The sequence below is a fragment of the Schistocerca cancellata genome, chromosome 7 (genome assembly GCF_023864275.1).
Source record: "Schistocerca cancellata isolate TAMUIC-IGC-003103 chromosome 7, iqSchCanc2.1, whole genome shotgun sequence".
NCBI lineage: Eukaryota > Metazoa > Arthropoda > Insecta > Orthoptera > Acrididae > Schistocerca > Schistocerca cancellata.
In genome coordinates this window covers 572,347,153-572,361,704 of record NC_064632.1, presented here as the reverse complement: position 1 = coordinate 572,361,704, position 14,552 = coordinate 572,347,153, and the positions used below count along the sequence as shown (strand labels likewise).

The following is a 14,552-nucleotide window of genomic DNA, read 5'->3' as shown; positions in this document are numbered from 1 at the left end:
ACCTACTGCAAGCCACATCCTTCTGAATCTGCTTAGTGTATTCATCTCTTGGTCTCCAGTACTAAATTGGTGATCCCTTGATACCTCAGAACATGTCCTACCAACCGATCCCTTCTTCTGGTCAAGTTATGCCACAAACTCCTCTTCTCCCCAATTCTATTCAATACCTCCTCATTAGTTATGTGATCTACCCATCTAATCTTCAGCATTCTTCTGTAGCACCACATTTCGAAAGCTTCCACTCCATACAAATACTTTCAGAAATGACTTCCTGACACTTAAATCCATACTCGATGTTAACAAATTTATCTTCTTCAGAAACGCTTTCCTTGCCATTGCTAGTCTACATTTTATATCCTCTCTACTTCGACCATCATCAGTTATTTTGCTCCCCAAATAACAAAACTCCTTTACTACTTTAAGTGTCTCATTTCCTAATCTAATTCCCTCAGCATCACCTGACTTAATTCGACTACATTCCATTATCCTTGTTTTGCTTTTGTTGATGTTCATCTTATACCCTCCTTTCAAGACACTGTCCATTCCATTCAACTGCTCTTCCAAGTCCTTTGCTGTCTCTGACAGAATTACAACGTCATCAGCAAACCTCAAAGTTTTTATTTCTTCTCCATGGATTTTAATAACTACTCCGAACTTTTCCTTTGTTTCCTTTACTTCTTGCTCAATATACAGATTGAATAGCCTCGGGGAGAGGCTAAAACCACTGCTTCCCTTTCATGCCCCTTGACTCTTATAACTGCCATCTGGTTTCTGTACAAATTGTAAATAGCCTTTCGCTCCCTGTATTTTACCCCTGCCACCTTCAGAATTTGAAAGAGAGTATTCCAGTCAACATTGTCAAAAGCTTTCTCTAAGTCTACAAATGCTAGAAACATAGGTTTTCCTTTCATTAATCTTTCTTCTAAGATAGGTCGTAGGGTCAGTATTGCCTCACATGTTCCAACATTTCTAAAGAATCCAAACTGATCTTCCCCGAGGTTGGCTTCTACCAGTTTTTCCATTCGTCTGTAAACAATTTGCGTTAGTATTTTGCAGCTGTGACTTATTAAACTGATAGTTGCTCGGTAATTTTCACATCTTTCAATACCTGCTTTCTTTGGTATTGGAATTATTATATTCTTCTTGAAGTCTGAGGGAATTTTGTCTGTCTCATACATCTCGCTCACCAGATTTCCTGGTTATCGCAAGCAATCAACTTACCATTTGGCTAACCGTGCACGACTCACAGCTAGACCCAAACTTGACTACATATTAAAGTTTGGGTCTGGCTGTGAGTCATGCACGGTTAGCCAAATGGTAAGGTGACCACTCACAATAAGTGGGAAATCCAGGTTCGAGTCCCGGCCAATCACAAATTTTCATTGTCATGATCCCATTCTACAGCTGATGGTAGTCATTATTCGCTACTGCGAATTCATATGATGTGTTTTGAAATGGCTGGGGTCACAGCAGTGCATCATCAGAATAACACAGGTACTGCAATATCATATTTATCGGCTGATACTGAGCATGATGAGATGTGCAAGTACAGATAATAGATGCATGGTTGACGACAGATGGAAGTTTGGGCCTGGCTGTGAGTCATGCATGGATAGCCAAATGGTAAGGTGACCGCTCGCGATAAGCAGGAAATCCAGGCTCGAGTCCTGATCTGGCACAAATTTTCATTGTCGTTACTCCATTCTACAGCTGATGGTAGTCATTATTCACAACTGCAAATTCATCTGATGTGTTATTGCAATATTGTCAATAAATCTTGAGGCATTTCACCTTGAATCTTCCTCTTCCTCCAGATGGATTCCTTTCAAGTTTTTTCATGTGTTGGTAATATAGGTGGCTAATAAATGTCTATCAGACTTCTACAAAAAGGTAACACATTAATAAGTTTATTTGCAATATGTTCACTTAATAATTGAGATATACATGGCTTTGTATGGCTGTATGTTCCTCAGTGGTGCTGAGTTATGTTCATTGAGAGCAATGTTCTTGACAGAAACAAACAGCCTTCAAGCTGATACACTCAGATAAGCCACTGACACATAATAATGTTTGGTAGCATAATGCTACATCAATATAATTTCCTCACTGCAGACTCCTGTACTAAAGTTGATAAGTCTGTAAGTTCACTGAATCTGGGCAAAGCTGTGCGTGGAGCTGCTTAAAAAGATATGCTGACCAATCAGAGCCACAGGCAGTGATGTCAGAGACAGCAAGTGATGCAAGAGTGCACTCACCTGGTGACACACTAGCAGGATGTTCGAAAGTGCTGTCTCCCGCATAACTGTGAGTGGCACGCAATGCACTGGCTGATGTCAACAAAAATGTCATCAATACCACATTTTTCTTTTGTAATTCTTCATCCCACTCTCTCATGACTGTCTAGTACCTAATTGAAGAAAGCAGGTGAGAACCCATTGTCATCCCATACTCCTGTGTTAGTTCTGAAGGACTCCAAAACTTCTCCTAAGAATGTAACTGTTGAAGTTGTGCCTATGAATACCTGTTTGACTAATTGTATGGCAGTTTTATTGATAACTGCTTATTTTAGTGTTAGGAATACTGTCTATCTGTCATAGACCTTTTTGAACTCTAAGGTAAATTTGCTGTGGACACAATATGCTTTTATCTTCTATCTTATTCAATAGTGTTTTAGATATAATTTTGTAGATACTGGAAGTAAAGATACACTTGGTAATTGATGGTGTCTATCCTTTCTTGTTTCCTGTGTAGTGGACTTATCATTGCTTGTCCATTTATTCGGTGTTCATTCTTTCTCCCCACCGATTTTTAATAACCTCAGGAATGGTTTCAGTACATTGTGTTATACAGAATAAAATATAAATATATAAAAACATGTAATTATGGTGAAATGTGTAAATATATGTAATGACAAAATGAAATAGATCAACTCTGAGAACATAAATCATCAACATTTTTACTTTTTAAGTCCATAGTAGAGCACGAAATTAATATGTAATTACATAAAAAAATCTGGGCTCTAGTCAGCTTCACTGTAGTCTATGAACTTCAATGCATGACAAATAGTCATTAGTTTATTAGGTAACTGAGTACTTTTGATGATTATTACAAAAGTCAATAGACTTTACAAGAGTACTTTTTATTTGTAACTAAAGGGAATCACTTGTAATTTATTACTTTAATGGAAATCTTTGCGAGTTGTAAAGTAAAGTATCACTCTGTACTTATGTAACTTGTAGAGATACACATTTCTTTGTCAGTTTAATACAAATTACCAGTGTTATTTTACAAAGAAAAGTACAATGAGATGCTTTTATGACACACAATAACTAACTATTCTAAATCAAGACATAATCTAGCCTATAAAAGAAACCACACAGGTTCTAAGCAGAAAATGCTTGTAATGTTAAGTAAGAAGTCACTTATGTTAATTTGAATTGTTATGTGACATGCATTATCTCTGCTACTGACAACTCATTTAGTCACGTGTCTGCTGAAAATTTATGCACATTTTTCATACCACTGTCACATAAGTTTATGGTATTTACTGAATGACACAGTTTAATACAGTTTCATTATCTACCATTTGTCATGAGCACATTCTGACACATCCAGTAATCTTACTGCCTGTCAACCAAACGTTTCTAGCACAGTGGTTACATTGCAAAAACTCATTTCCTCTGCCTTGATGCTTCTGAAAGTTGGTACTTTCAGAGCACTTCAGTTTATGATATGCAAAAACAGATTTAGAAATAAATGGAACATCTTTGTATAAATATTTAGTTAAGATATGTATTTGCCCATATATTTCACTGATGGTGTAGTCATTCCTGGGAAGACTACTTTTCCATCTACCTTGTAATCATTATATGTCATTTCAGTCAACAACTCGTAGCCTGCACGCTGTGCTTGTTTTTGAGAAGCCATGGCAGTGAATGCTGTAGCTGTTACCTTCAGTCCAACACCTTTCACAAGCTTAAATCGAGTGCGTAAGATCTCAAGTCCCACATTTTGCCCTCTGTATTTGGGTAATACAGTTAGTCCCACAGCACTTATGTAGTGGTCCACTCCATAATGTTCAAATACATCAAGTCGCTTTGGTAGATCTTCCATCAGCATGCGCCAAATTTTTCGCATTGCCTCACCTTTCAACTACAAAAATAAACATACATTAATTTTTATTTCCTTAGTTATGGGCATTGTATTTACTTGATTTAATTTCACATTTCTTGTGACATATATTTTTGAAACTATCTGATATTGCTTGTGTCAGTTACATAAATGTGAAACAGTACATTGCTATTAGTTCCATTTGTGAAAACAGAGGGAGAAGAAAGAAGAAATTTCTGACTGTAAAATATAAAATTGAATGAAATATTTAATTAAAGAAAGTATTTCAACATATATTTTACATGTCGTTTAGTGATTCCAGAAAAATAATATGATATGGCAGCAACACAGTAGTATTTTTTTTTCTGTATTAATTTCAGTTTACTTTTGCAGACCCCTTTGCTTTATAAGAAATCTGCCCCTGTAGCAGACAGTGAAGTTTGCTGTTGTGGTGGAACTTAACCTGAGATAGCTGGTTTTAATTTGGAAAGTAGAAGAAATTTTCTTCACTGTGTATGACTAGTAATGGAAATATAGAGTCAGCGTAAAATTCCTGAAAGTGCACCTTGCAGCAATGTCTTCAATATAAATTTAGTTTAAAAAGTTTCCATGATGTCTCACGTGGCAAAATCAGGATGATGTATCCATCAGATAAGTTTGTTGGGCTCAATATCCCCTTGTGTGCCAAAGGTGACTCTCACCATTTCCCTTCCTCTTGGTGGAAACCAAGAGGCAATACTACAGTGAATAAGTGTATATCAGATGCTGGTCAATACAGATACACAACTAGCACTTCAAAACTGGTCAGAAGAAGGCAGTCACAAATTACTTCCATGATATGTGGTTTTTGGGTCTACCTTGATGCAAAACTTTGTTTGTGATCCTAGACACTTTTGGTAATAATTTTACTAACATCAGTGATTTCCCCCTCCCCCTTTACATGTCATAGCATTGATAACAGTTTTTTCCTCTAAGAGTATGCCATGTGTTACGCTTTATGCACTATGTGACTGCTTGGAAACTTCATATCTTAGTATAAAAACACAGGTAATAAGTTATCTGGAATGATTGTGTAACTTCTATTAGCTGAGTTTCAGTTCCTGTGAATGTCATTTCTACACATTATCACTGAGAGCCATGTCTGTTGCTGACACGCAATCACCTGTCACAAACAGGCTGCAATGCTAGTATAGTTTTGAAAGTAGTCAGAAAAAGTTACTTCTAAGCTATTAGTTTTTTTAATGGAACTTGTAGCTTATGTGGTGCAACATTTGTTGTTACATCATTCTTCTGTAAGTGGTCAGCATTCAGCCCTGTTTAAATATGAATAACCAGTAGAAAGGTGCATTTTGTATGTTCAGATTATATGGTGCACATAACTTATGGGAACATGCTATCTGATTAAAACTAAACTAAAATCAGAGGAGGATTTTTTTTACATTAATTCTAAAGTGTTCTGCAATCTTTGAAGACTCTTACATTACTTAGCAAGGAAGCAACTATTTTTTTAGCAGTGAATTCACATCTTTTTAAATTAAAACCTATTTTTGTGTAGAGACAATTTTAAAGTTCTCACAAAAGCAGCTAATAAAAGAATAAGCCTTTAAAAAAAATAAAAAACCTTCCTGTGAAATAAGTACAAAATGATAACAAAAATAAAGTCAGTTAATTTGGAAGTGTACATTTGTGAAATCAACATTTACTGCTGGATAACATTTAATACTGTATTCTTGTGCTTTGTAACACAAATGGATCCTTTGTAACATACCGTTTACAAAGTGATCAACAATTAAGACAGTACTGCTCAAGCACTGGAGGTAATCCGGTGTGTGAGAAGGGTTTCTTTGACGACGTATTGCAAGTTTGAACTGGTCCCAAGAATGCTCATTTGATTCCTGCCTTCTGGAGGGAGGTGATCATGAGGTGACTATGGTGTGCTCATGCTTTATTGTATTGAAAGACAAAGCCCAATGCTGAAATGTTGATTATGGGACTGGCCAGTAGGTTGGAGAATCCTCTTCAGATCTTCCTCAGGCCTCAGATTACCATCAGTAGTGATGAGAGGTGTCTGGCACCTGTAAATGACAATTCCAAAGCAAGACTGACCCACCTTCCTGGGACTGCATGCCTGAGATATGCATTGGGACTGTTGTGATGTCAGTAGTTAACAGTGATTCCAGAATAACACAGCTCTCTATTTACAGTCACAGAACTTATATTACAAGGAATTTAGAATAAGTAAGATCACAAATATCAGTATTACATTAAATCTAAGATATATGTGTCTTTGTCTAAATGGTTCCCAATATCCTCTCCATCCTGGTCAACTTCCAGCAGGGGTGGGTACCAGCTGAACTGAATGTGCCATCTGTTGCTCTTATGGTGTGCATAATACTACTGTCCTTATTTTGCTGTCTCATCTCTCAACACTCAATCCCATTTTCCATTTCCTCCGAATATGTCATGTCATGGATATCCATCCACATAACCAAGCTGGAAGTTAATACACCTTGTGGACTGGCTCATAATTTTTCAAAAGCTAAGTTTCATGGGCTATTCCTCAGTCCATCTTTTTCAGAAGTTGCCTGCTAGTTTTATATATAGTTTGAATACCTTGGTCAGTATTGTGACTAGGGATCCTGCACACTCGGTTTGCTAGACAAACAATCAAACAACTTGTATTAATGAGTTTTATTACAAAAGACAATTACCATTACTTAAATTTGGATGAGTCACAAGCAAAGGGTGACATGCAAAACAATCAGTCTTCTTCAGTATAGACAAACACAAGGCTGACGCTGCTATCAAAGTGGGCCGCCACCAGTCAGGCATGGTGCTTATGTCCTCTACATGTAGGAGCCACTGCTGTCACGTTGTTGTCCTGGAGGGAGGTCGGTCAGCCTGCAATTGGCTTCTTCTCACAGCCTTCTCTTCCTTGTCATTCCTGACTGGTGTGCCAGTGCTGACTGTATGCCAAAACAGTCAGCTTGTGTGTGACTTTAGGTTCATATCCAGTGGGCACTCTTATTAACTGGTCACTTTTCAGAAAGTTCTACATTATCTCAATGAGATATAAGCGTTGCAAAGGCAAAGCCTTGAGTGTGGCTTCAGTTGTGTGAGATTGCAGTCATTTGTGTGTCAGTTGCATTTGTTGTGGCTACCTGTGACTCAGCATCTCCACTATATGGTGAGTAGCAACTTTCCTTTTCATAATATTGTTAGATATAAGCCATAAGCATACAGCAGTTTTGATGCTGTTCAAGGTGGTGTAGAGTAGTTCTGCAGTTAATCTGGATCATCCCAGCACTTTCTGTGAGAATTGTTTGATAGTGCCTACCATTCTCTCATATGATCCTGTCCACCAAGGTGCTCATGGAGTGATGAACTTCCATTTTTGACAAGGAAGCAATGGGACTCTATGGTGGGCAGCGAGTTCCATAGATCAGACAATCTGCATTGGTTGTGTTAAAGGCCTTTGCATTGTTGGTGTAAATGGTGTGCAGCAATCCATGTATGTTAGCAGTTCTCTGTAAGACAATTGTAAATACACCAGTGTTCATATTGGAGTTCAATTCTAAATGTATTGCATGCACTGTTGCACAAGTGAAGAGTGTTATATAGATCTTTCGCACGACTATACCAATCATGATGTAGACCTCTCTACATCAAGACAGGCATGACCAGGCCAGTGACAGTAGAGGGCTTGGATGGTCCCATTCAATCTACATGTGTGGAAGCTTCAGTCTGTTGTCCTTTTGCATGATAAATATGTATGCAAGACCTTTTTAATGATTTGACAACCTTTAAGTATGCAAAATTCTTTCCAAAGCTTGGATAACACAGTTCAGACACCAACACGATGAGGATCAATATGTTTTTGAAAGCTGAGGAGTCTGATAAAGTGACGTGACACATCAAGAAGTACTGAATGATGCTGCTCACTGATGAAATCCACAAACATAATCTACCTCCCAGAAAAGGGCTTATCTTCATAAAGTATGTTATGTGTGAAGCAAAAGATCCAGCCAGTTATATGAATTACTCTCCAGTATAAACTGAATTTGGAAATGTCTGCAAGGCTGGAAGGTGTAATAAGTGCCATCACATGCTTTATGTTTCTTTTCTCTTCTGGGATGTCATGATTCATGTTTCTGAGTAGTAGAGATCCAACATTCTTCTGGGAATCTAAGCCATGGTGGTCCTTTCCACTAAATATGCACAGATTGAATTTTGTTGCCAAGAAATACCCCTGCTGGATTACCATCTCCAGGACAACATCTCCATTAACTAGCAGACATGTATGTGTGAATTTCTGTTACAGTGTTACAGATGAAAGTCTTACATTGATTAGCATCACTGCATATATGACCTAAGGACTCTGTAAGTTTGAGTGATGAACTGCAGCTGGTGTCAAGGCAAACTGTGTGAATCAATTAATTCCTTTTGCAAGAGATTTTAACTGGATTGAAATTAAAGCTCAGATAGTGGCACCATTTGTATGTGCACTGTTTAAATTTTACATGCAAAATCATGTTTCTCTGGAATGTTTTTGAAGTGTGCCACTTATATACCTTAAACTTGTACAAATTGGTTCAAACTTTGCACAAAGGTAGATAAATGGATAAAGTCAAAACAACTTTTTTTATCCAGTAATCTTTATCCATTGTCAAGATATGATGACTTATTGGGGAATAGTTACTGCACAAGGCCACTGCACCACTGTGCTTTGCAGGATGGCCAGTCACAACAAGCCCCCTGCCAATCTGAGCCATGGTGTCAGTACCTGACCATGCCTTTGAGTCACTGCCAACAGCTATTGTACAAGAGTCTCTATGAGTAAAGACTGTACCTGATAATGGAGCATTTCTGATTTCACAGCTACCAAGGAACTGGCAGTATGCACCAGCATCCTGCATGCCATGTCAAACTGACCTCTGGCATAACTGAAAGACCTGAGCCCTAGGCTAGACAACATTACCTCCGAATTTTTGAGTTCATTGACAGAGCCATGGCAAAATTATTCCTCCTGATACGCAAGATACATGAGTCAGGTGAAACACCCTCATGCTTCAAGAAGATTGAAAATGTGTGCTAGACCAGGACTTGAACACTGGTTTTCTACCACTTTGGCTATTCATGTACACCTCCATGACCAATCCAAACCTCCATATGTCTTAGTGTCTGCATCATGTACCACTTGCACATTATTTGATGCCCACACAGTGAGAGACAATATTATTGTTCATCAGTTTTCCTTTGCTTTGCTTTGGCCTGCCTGAGGGATGCTTGCATCAAACTATACAGACACTGCAGGAACTGTCCTTCATGTCAAAGGAAAGGTAAACTGATGAGTAAACACATAGTCTCTCTCTGTGCGGAAATCATATAATGTGTGAGCAGTATGGGAAGCACACAATAGGACATCTCGAGATTTGTAACTGTACTGGAGGCACATTTGCATAGCCAAAGTGATTAAGGTAACAGCACACAATGAGCAGGAAATCCAGGTCTGACTCCTGGTCTGGTACAAATTTTCATATGTCTGTAGTAACAGGTACTGTTGGTCTATAACCACATTCACAATTTGCAAATATATTTCATGGTTGTAAATTGCAAGCAGGGCCTGTTCCTTCAAACATGTGTGCATGTCTGAAAGACATTTGCATCAAGCTATAGAGATACTGTAAAAATATAGGCACTGCAATAACTGTATTCAAGAAGCATGTAATAATTCCAGTTCCAAAGAAAGCGAATTATGACAGGTGTGAGCATTACCAAAGCTGTTTAATAACTCATGGCTGCAAAACACTGACATGAATTATTTGCCACAGACAGAGAAGCCAATAGAAGACAACCTTGAGGACTTGTGTTAGATGATACAGTGAAAAAAGAACCTATATTTCAAACAATAGAAAATCCAGGATGGAATGTAACAATACTATGAAAAGGAAAGTTGCTCTCACCATGTAGCACAGATGCTGAGTCACAGATAAGCACAACAAAAAGACTGTCACAAATAAATAAAAGCTTTTGAAACCACACTGCGGGCAGCAGCACCAGTGCATGATTGGAGTGGCAACTGGGTAGGGGTAAGGAGGGGGCTGGGGTGGGGAGGGGGAGGGATAGTATGGTGGAGGTGGCGGACAGTAAAGTGGTACAGGTTAGATGGAGGGGCAGGGGAGAGGTGGAGAGGGGGGGGGGAGGGAGTTGTGGAAAAGGAGAGAAGTAAAAAGACTGAGTGTGATAGTCGAATGATGGCTGTGTAGTGCTGGAAGGGGCTGGAAGGGGCTGGGAACAGGAAGGGGCTAGATGGGTGAGGTCAGTGACTAACAAAAGTTGAGGCCAGGAGGGTTACGTGAATGTAGGATGTCTTGCAGGGAGAGTTCCCATCTGCGCAATTCAGAAAAGCGGGTGTTGGTGGGAAGGATCCATATGGCACAGACTGTGCATATGGGAGGTGGTGGGAGACTGGAAAGATGACTCCACCCCCCCTCTCCACCTCTCCCCTGCCCTTCCATCTAACCTGCAGCACTTCACTGTCCACCACCTCCACCATACTATCCCTCCCCCTCTCTGCCCCAGCCCCCTCCTTACCCCCACCAAGTTGTCACTCCCATCATGCACCGGTGCTGCTGCTCACAGTGTGGTTTCAGTTGCCTGAGACAGCGGTCATGTGTGTGAGTTGGGTTTGCATGCTTTTGTGTGTGTGTGTGTGTGTGTGTGTGTGTGTGTGTGTGGCTGTGTGTGTGTGTGTGTGTGTGTGTGTGTGTGTGTGTGTGTGTGTGTATTGTTGATGAAGGCCTTAATGGCTGAAAGCTTTATTTATTTGTGACAGTCTTTTTGTTGTGCCTATCTGTGACTCAGTATCTGCACTATATGGTGAGTAGCAACTTTCCTTTTCATAATGTTGTTACATTCCATTCTGGATTAAACATTGGGAAACTAATACAAACCTTGCACACCACAACACTGTCTGGCATAACCAATTCCATAAAAGAAAACAATAGTATTAAATTAACTATGTAGGCTTCTGCAGTCAGTATCATGATGATTAAAATTCTTCTGAGTGTGGTACTGTGTCATTGTACAAAATACTTTAGTTGTAAACTGTAGAACCAGCATTTAGACCACATTACAATGGCATTCCTCAGGGCAAGGCAGGTTTGTGTGGATGAAAGGTGCCTCTGTTTACTGTAGACGATCACTGTCAATATGTCATTTTTGCGATACTTTATTGACCCTAGAATATAATTGGCTAGTCATGACAAAAGGGAGAGGGTAGGACAGAAGCTATATGTGGGCTAGCCAGCTTGTCAGTGATTGATGATAGTCTGCAAATCAATGCTCAATTTTTGATGGGCATATTTTTCTTCCTGGTGTGCATGGAAATGCACTGACAGTCCCTCTATATCTGTTTATTAAGGCTGTCAGGTATGTGTCCTGTGAGGCTTCTGCCCCACAACTGCTCGTGGCCTGTTGGACAAAGACAGACAGCACCCAGGACGCTGGAAGTTTGTAGCCTTCCTCTCTACTGATGCTGTGTGGCTGCTTGATAATTCAAGTTGCTTCTCGAATTTTGTATTGACATGTCCATGACTCTTTCACCAGCACACGGGCCTCCTGGAACAAGATAGGCTGTCCACAGTCATGATGGTGTTCCTCTGTCACTGATTTATTGTGATAATCGCACATAGTGTTCATGTTCGCCTACATGTGTGCTAACTACCTCTATTATGTTTTGGATTCTGTGGCTGCTGCGAAAAATTAGTTTAAAAATTCATCAGCGGAGGATGTTACCTAACCATTCACTGACACTCTTTACATATTGTAAATGTGCTACTGGAAGATTCTCTTCCTTGCCTTCTACTTTTGTTGTGTTTTGGTTGACCTTGGTTACCTTTCTTATAATGTTGTTGTCATAGCCATTGGCACAAAATATGTCGTACAGCTCCTTCAATTCTTCTTTGATGCTGTCAGTGTCACTTATCTGGCAGACACAGGCACTCTGCATGTGAAAAACTGAATACTTCTGAGTAGGGTGGTGGTCCTGTTACCAATTTGTATGTTGGTTTCCAGTACACTTTGTGTCCCAGTGTACCATCTGCAGTTCTATATACTTCCACATCCAAAAATGGTAATGCACCATTGTTTTCAGTTTCATGAGTGAACTGTATGTTCTTATGCAGATTCTTTAAATGCAGAAAGAAGCTTCCAAACTCCACCTCCCCTTGTGGCCAGATAATAAATGTGTTGTCTACATACAGTATCCAGCAACATGGGTGTAATGGTATAGAAGCTAGAGCTGTTTATTCAAATCCTACCATAAAGACGTCCACAGCAACTGGGGAGAGAGGGCAGCCCATTGCCACTCATCTAATTGCTCGTAATATTTTCCCTGCCAGGTGGAGTATGCTGGTGATAGGTATAAACACACTAAATCACAAATATCAGGTGGGTTCTGCTTCTGTAAGATGTGAATGATCTCCTCTGGTATACAGATAACGACCGACTTGATATCGAAACTAACCATAGTATTAGTTGACTGGATCCATTCCTCCTTACTCAGCTGTAAAAACTGGGAAGAATCCTTCATGTATGAGTATCTTTGCCCCGAAAGACAGCACAATTTAGATGCCAGATGTTTTGCTACATAATGCTACAGACCTGAGTGGGTAACCCTTCTTAGGGAGCTTAGGTACTCCTTAAATTCTAGGAGGCACAGGAACTTTGGTGATGAGCCTCCTGGCCCTCTTGGCTGTATCTGGATCAATTCTTGAGTCATTCATAAGGACATTCATGTTCTTGACTATCCTCACCATTGGATCACTCCTAAGGGTTCACTCAAAGTGTGTCCATTTTCTTTTTCCTTTGTCTGCATACAGGAGCACAACATGCTTGTTATTCCTGAGCTCTTTTATGACCTGTCTTCCTTCATGTGTAATATTGTGTCTTGGTGGCTTTGCTCCTCATAATATTCTGACAATTTCTTGCCTTATCTTTTCTTCTTTCTACGTGTGGTACTTGATGGAGAGATGCCTCCACAGATTGAATGATCCTCTCTGTAGGAATTTTCATGGATGCTACTGCATAGGTAAACCATTTGGACAGAACTGATGTTGCCACTTTTGTAAACACTCATCACCAGTTTTTTAAAGGCCTCGTCACTATTGCTGTGGAGGCAGAGTTGCCACTGTTGTTATGGAAGGTCAAGTTAGTGAGTTCGTGAAATGGCTTTTGGTATGCTACACTGATAAATAATTTCTACCTGCCACTATTATGCAGCTATGCCCGAGGATCAGGTAACAGAATAGGAGAATGAAGGTTCTACAACACTCCAATAAATTAGAGACAAAGTCACACAAATAAGATAAAAAAGGTTCACTTATTTTTGTGACTTGAATAATGAAGTCCGCAACACTGCATATAATATAACACAAAATAGGCCCTCAATGGCTAAGTGCAAATAATCGTAGGTAAACTTCACAGTACATAGCAAATGCAATTTACAACAACTGTCTGTTCACTTCTAAGATTTCACTAAACGACGCTCCCTGTCTAAGTCAGCCCTGGATGATGATCTGTAACCAAGAGGGTGAGAACTGCTCTTCTATCTTCCAAGTAGGCTTCTGTCCATTGTCATCTGGTCATTGCCAGATTGTATTCAGCCAGCAGTTGGCTGAGGCGAAGTCGATATCTTCATCCTCAGCACTGCCTGTGGCGGTGGTGGAACCTGTGCAAGTGGAGAGTCTCTATGACGCTGGCACCAGCTCGCATCTTTGTGCCTGTGGTGCTTCTGCCCTGGCTGTGTCTTGCTTGGATGACACAGCAGCCACCATACTGATAATCTGCATCTTGGTGTTTATCACAGTACAAGCTATATCCAGATTTAGTTGTATATGCTGTTTGTTCCCTGTCAGTTACTGAAATTTCTTTTGCCATCAACTGCTGACCAACCTTTTCTCCACGCTGGCTTCCTTATGACTTATTCTGTCAATGTTATCTGAGTCATTCACTGATAATTGATGACAGCCATAAATGCTTGTTGTACATTTGCCTGTTACTGCAATCTCTGTAGTCAACGTATCCTTTCTTTAGGTTCCATCAAGGATGCAGTCAGCAAACTAGATACTGCAGGAGTATAAGAACTACATTGTGAGTGCAGGGCTGTCTACATAGGAGGAACAAGGAGACCAATTGTCAATTGCAGAGCAGAACATGAACACTGTGTGTGATTAGCACAGCATAATTAATTGGCAATAGTGTAACACCAACACGATTGTGGACAGCCTATCTTGTTCCAGGAAGACCATGTTCTGACAAAAGAGTGGTGGATGCAGCAACACAAAATTCAAGAGGCAACTGAAATTATTAAGCAGCCTGACAACATCAATAGAGAGGACAGTTACCTACTTCTAGCATTCTGGTTGTGGCTGTCTCTGTCC

The 14,552-nt window shown here is 39.8% G+C and overlaps 1 protein-coding gene across 1 annotated transcript in view; it reads right to left on the bottom strand.

The window, feature by feature from the left end:
* Positions 1-3,379: 3,379 nt before the first annotated feature.
* Positions 3,380-14,552, bottom strand: part of LOC126092473 (uncharacterized) — a 31,916-nt gene continuing 20,743 nt past the window's right edge. The window contains exon 2 of the mRNA XM_049908087.1: positions 3,380-4,152. Coding sequence (XP_049764044.1) covers positions 3,784-4,152 — 369 coding nt within the window. The 3' untranslated portion in view covers positions 3,380-3,783. The remainder of the gene's footprint in view (positions 4,153-14,552) is intronic.